The sequence below is a fragment of the Sinohyriopsis cumingii genome, chromosome 7 (genome assembly GCF_028554795.1).
Source record: "Sinohyriopsis cumingii isolate HCF-2022 chromosome 7, ASM2855479v2, whole genome shotgun sequence".
NCBI classification, from domain to species: Eukaryota; Metazoa; Mollusca; class Bivalvia; order Unionida; family Unionidae; genus Sinohyriopsis; species Sinohyriopsis cumingii.
Window position 1 is genome coordinate 31,744,063 of NC_142967.1, and position 6,000 is coordinate 31,750,062.

Genomic DNA, 6,000 nt, shown 5'->3' on the forward strand with positions numbered 1-6,000 from the left:
TATTATTTAGCTCATCACATAGTCTGTATTTGTAAATGTGTGGTCCTGCAGTCTTCAAAGTGTTCATATTTCCAGCCATTGTATAAACTAATATGTACTTTTCTACATTAACAACTGTATCTATAAAATTAATGGTCATGCAGTCTTCAAAGTGGGTCGTGGGTTCGATCCCTGGCTGAGTCATACCAAAGACTTTTAAAAATGGTACTAACAGCTGCCTTGTTTGGCATTCAGCATTAAGAGGTTAGTGTTAGGACTGGTCTGCTTGGTGTTAGGATAACGTGACTGGGTGGGACATCATGCTACATGTCTGCAGCATGATGCCCAAGTGCTAGACATCACTATAAACTGCCACATTGCAGACATTGTAGTGATATGACTGAAAAATTGTAAAGCTACGTTAAAAATCCTAATCACATCACATCAGATGTCTTCAAAGTGAGCATATTTCCAGCTATTGTATAAACTTTTGTACATTAAGCAGATGCATTCAAGAAATTCACAAACACTTAATTATAATTTATACAATTACGATTCTTCTTGCCTATATCAAATTGTATTATTAGAAACTTTGTATCCATATGCTTTCCATACCCACTATCTATTAGTTTGTTTCTTCATCTGTCAGTCTATCCATAGCCACCTATATTTCCTCCTAATCCACTGAGTGGAAATTCCACAAACTTTGAACAGGTTGCCCATGCGGTAACCAACTGTGAAAGTCATGAAATATTTTAGCGTGTCCCCTAGGGTCTCAGGATGACATTTTTGTGTAATTTTTAGTAACACTATTCATACATTTATAGTAAGTGAACACATAATATCTAATGGATGTTGGTTTTCCAGCCAGCGTTATTTTGGGGTTTCTGTAGTATAACTTAATTAGGAATGCTTGAATTTTATTCAAATCAGATATGCAGCTTTGCATTAATGAGACGTTGGAAAGGTGAAGTTTTCAGTCTTGTCTTTATTTAAAGGAATTATGGCCCCCTCATTGCCTGTCCTCTTTATTTTCAACTTCAGCAGCTTAACATTAATAGCAATTGTTAGATTTCAATCAAACTGAGCATTCATCATGATCACAATCAGACCTAGAATACAATTGATTTCCATGGTTATATAACACCATAAACAGTAGTTATTGCTCCCTGATTACCATATCACCTACCTTGGCTTTTGAAGCATAACTTTACCAAGATTTTTTTAATTTCAAGAAAATTTAGCTTGCTGCTTTATATAAATGAGACATTTAATGAGTTTGATTTGCAGTTTTCCATGACATTTACAGGAGTTATTGTCCCTGATTTCCCATTTTGTAGACTTTGGTTTCTGTGGCAGTTTAAAGAAGAATAATTAGCTTTTTGAATTAAATATTGCATGAAGCCTTTATGGTAAAAAATTTAAAAAATAAATGAGTATTATTTCCAGCATTACACAGCATCATGTATGCAGGAGTCCTAGTCCCTTAATTTTGTAATCTTGACTTTGGTATCTATAACATAACATGACTGCAGTTGTTGGATTTCAACCAAAATTAACATCCACTCTTATATTATTTAGGTCCCAAATCAGTTTGAGCTTCAGCACTCCATGACAATATGGACAGCAGTTGTGGCCCTTGATTGCTTGTTGTCATGACATTTTATTTGCAGCATAATTTTATCAAGGATTGTTGCATTGAAACCAACTTTGGTATGAAGCTTGAGATTGATGAGACCTTGATTGAGGTTGATTTATAGTGTTCTATCAACTCACTGAGGGGAGCTATAGCCCCGGGGTTGCTCATTGTCATTCCTTTGGTTTCTGCAATATAATTTTACAAATGATTGTTGGAGTTCAACCAATTAAGTGTGCTTTATACTGATAAACCATTGAATGATTTCGATTTCCAGCATTCCAGGTCAGTATTCAGAGGAGTTATGGCCCCTAATTGCCTACTTTCTCACTGGTTTCCTAACATAACCTCACCAGGGATTTATTGATTTCAGCCAGGTTTATGGGGCACTCTACAGATATTAGGAACTTCTGAGAAAGCGTCAGGTTGTTTGGTGAAGTTGTTTGCATTTGCCACATATAAAATGGAGAGAATATTGGAGTTGAAATTTTCAGGTGCCTTTTCAGTAGATTATTTGGGGACCCCGAGTGGCCTAGTGATTTAAAGTGCTCTCCTTTACGGATCACTGCCATCTCACCTCTGTCTGCATGGGTTCGAGTCTCGGATTCAGCCTATGTGGGTATGTGAAAAAGCTTGCCAGTAGCTTCTCGTGGGTTGGTGGTTCTTTCTGGGGTTTTCCCAGGTTCTTCCTCCACCATTAATACTGGCCGCCATGTATAGCCTATTGTGAGCTGAAAAATGGCGTTAAACTCTACAACAACAACAGCAACAAAAAAATCAATAGATTATTTGTAAGAATACATTGTCATTAATTACTGGAGTAATAGCTCATTTGTTTCAGAATTTGCTTGTTGCATCTTAGCAATGCCAATAAATCACTGGATTTAAAATGAATTTTATGTGCAGCTCTAAATTTTTAATCTTGAATGGATTTGATTGCCTGCTTATTAAATTGTCTGCTGTAAGAGTTTTGGCTGATTATTGTTGAAGTATACCCGTTCCCCCCCACACACACACTAGACGCACTGTTTAAGACCCTGATGAGTAAGTTGTTTTAATCAGGGTCCTTTGCAATGCTTCCATCAATAAATGATGTAGTTAGCACATGATTGAACTGCTAATTATGGGTGTCTTTTTTTTTATTAAAAAGAAGAGTATGATGAAAAGGTTTTAATCAGAACTTTTTGCTTTTGTTCAGGTCTCAGCAGAATACAAGAGGAGGTTAAGAAGAAACTGTCTGTAGATGATCTGCTAAGTTTGAACATTGTGGATAATAAGCCATCATTAAAAAATCAAGTAGATCAACATGTGAAGGAAACAGACAAGATAAAAAGTGAAGAACATGAGAAAAAAGCCAAAGGAATCAATTTTAGTGGTTCAAAGTCTAGTAAGGAGACCAATACGCTTACTCTCACCCATCGTTTGTCTTTCCATGAAAATAGGCAAGATGTTAGTGAAAAAATGGAAGTAGATGTTGACTCAACAACATCACAGTCACATAGAAGAATAAATAGCAGTGATCATCAGACCGATAAGCAATTAAAAGAAAAGAACTCTGATCCTTTTTTCTTTGTCTCTGTTATATTAGATGAACAGAAAGGAGTGACGAGGTTTGGAGATGATGTTGGGGATACAGAGTCTACAGTCCTGCTTCAAAAGGGGCCAGAAAAAAGGATGCCTCTAGGAAAAATGGATTCATTGTCAGATGACATACATAAGCCATTAGATGGTAACATTTCTAATCCTGTTTTAACCTACAATGAAGTTCAACAATCTGGGTCACTCAGAAATACAGGGACTTCATCTACAGCATCATGTGTTGATAGTAAACAAGACATCAAAGCTGAAAGGTCAAGAAGTCAGAGGTTAAGGACCAATCAGAAAATGGACTCGTCAAGATCACGTTCACATGAAAAAACAGACTCAAGTAAAGCTGGATTGAGAAGTACTTCCAAAAACAAGGCCGATTCAATGACTGACATTTCATCTAATATGGAGGTCAGAGAATATAATACTGCAATTGATGGACATTGCAGAGAAAATGTAAAAGGTGTTAAAATAACAGAGCTGAAATCTCATGAAGCAAGCAGTCTTACTGAGAAAAACACACAGAAGGACAGACATGAGATGGAGATATCATCCTCACCAGTTTATTGAGTTGGTATTCACTAGTAAGCTATTGTCTGTGCCATGTAATAAACCACCATATTGAAATAGTGTTTATTGTCTGTGCCATGTAATAAACCACATATTGAAATAGTGTTCATTGTCCGTGCCATGTAATAAACCACATATTGAAATAGTGTTCATTGTCCATGCCATGTAATAAACCACATATTGAAATAGTGTTCATTGTCCCTGCCATGTAATAAACCACATTGAAATAGTGTTCATTGTCCGTGCCATGTAATAAACCACATATTCAAATAGTGTTCATTGTCCGTGCCATGTAATAAACCACATATTGAAATAGTGTTCATTGTCCCTGCCATGTAATAAACCACATATTGAAATAGTGTTCATTATTGACATTTTCTTGACTTTTGTGTGGAAAAATTATTCCCGTAATTAATTTATAAAAATTTTACTTCATCTCATCTTGTGAATATTTATTTGGTTAATAGTAGCAAGTACCGTTAAAAATTAGAATCTTGTTCTTATAATTTTCTTAAATGCATGTTAGTAAAAACTTTTTTTTTATTTCACCACATGTCATGCAATGTCTCTTGACTGTAAATGCATTTTCTCTTTCAGAAAATGAAAATCAGCTTTAAGAATATTTATTATCAGTATTAATATTCTTTTATAAAACACTTTTTGAGGGTTGAATTTTCTGTGTAAAAAGAAATACAAATACAACTTTAATTTGGGACAAGGTTTTCAGGTTTTATATAAAGTTAACCTAACTTGTTTATTGTTTTGAGGCTAGTTGTTAACCTAATTCGTTTAAAAAATGGTTCTCAGGCTAATTGTAACATTAACCTAACTTGTGTGTGGTGTATTGTCTGATAGTAACGTTAACAACTTGTGTGTGGCGTATTGTCTGATAGTAAAGTTAACCTAACTTGTTTCTGGTTTTCAGCCTAATTATAAGGTTTACCTAACTTGTGTATGATTTTCAGCCTAATTATAAGGTTAACCTAACTTGTGTATGGTTTTCAGCCTAATTATAAGGTTAATCCAGCTGGAAGATTAAGAAGAGTTACAAATTAATGAATCACTGACTTTCTCTTTGGAAACCAAAGTACAGAAATTTTTGTTGTCACTTTGACTTTGATACATTTAAATGACAGTTGACTGTGAACAAGCAGTGAGTGCCTCACAATTATAATATCACAACACTGGCAGTTAATTGACAGTTTTTCCATGGCTTTTAAACTGGATTAGTTTGGCTTCAAACTTTATGGCTCAGCAACACAAGGAGGTTATTTAGTGCTGGGGCAGTTATGGTCAAGTGCCTTGCCTAAGGACACACCAATGTATCTGACCCACTTACAAACAAAACTGGCTTCTAATATATTACAGATTTTTCTCCCAGGCTTATAAATGAGTTGAGTGTTAGTATATAAAAAGACGTTTCCATGGCTTATAAATGGGACTGATTCATAGTATATAAAAAGATGTTTCCATGGCTTTTAATGGGGACTGATTCTTAGTATATAAAAAATGTTTCCATGGCTTGTAAATGGGACCGATTCTTAGTATAGTATATGAAAAGATGTTTCCATGGCTTATAAATGGGACTGATTCATATTATATAAAAAGTTGTTTCCAAGACTTATAAATGGAACTGATTCTTGTAGGGTTCCCATGCTACCAGGAAATCGGAGAAATGATTATAAAAAATTCCGACTGTGAAAAGTCCTTGAATTTTGCATATAGTGACGAAAGTTGTGGAAAACCCAGGAATTTTCCTCCACAACTTGACGCCCGAAACAATTATGTAATTGAGTCATAACTGAACTGATCGTGAGTTAAATTTTTCAAGTTCTAACCAGAATATTAGGAGGTCACAGTATGGATCATTTGGACGCTTGCCATAAATGTATTTGTTGAGACAATCAAAATGCTCAGTGGATTAGATTCATCTAGTAGTCTTTGTTTAAAAACAACTCGATATCCATATCTATTTTATATATGCAATGTATGGAAACCAGTCTAGCATTACAAGAGGCCAACGTGGTGGCGTTAAAGCATAGCTGCTTAGCGGATGAGCTAGCAGATTTAAACATTGTTAAATCAAGTTATACCTACATGAAATCGATATGAAAATTAGTTATTTTTGCAGAAATTACGAGTATTAAAATCGTTATGTCTTTAATATGCTGAAAGACAATAAAACTAATGCGTTAATGAAATTTAATCTGGTACCAGTGATTTTGATT

General features: G+C 34.9%; 1 protein-coding gene across 1 annotated transcript in view; it reads left to right on the forward strand.

The window, feature by feature from the left end:
* LOC149794976 (uncharacterized) overlaps positions 1-3,829 on the forward strand; it is a 60,347-nt gene extending 56,518 nt beyond the window's left edge. The window contains exon 8 of the mRNA XM_089964637.1: positions 2,814-3,829. Coding sequence (XP_089820763.1) covers positions 2,814-3,772 — 959 coding nt within the window. The 3' untranslated portion in view covers positions 3,773-3,829. The remainder of the gene's footprint in view (positions 1-2,813) is intronic.
* Positions 3,830-6,000: the final 2,171 nt, after the last annotated feature.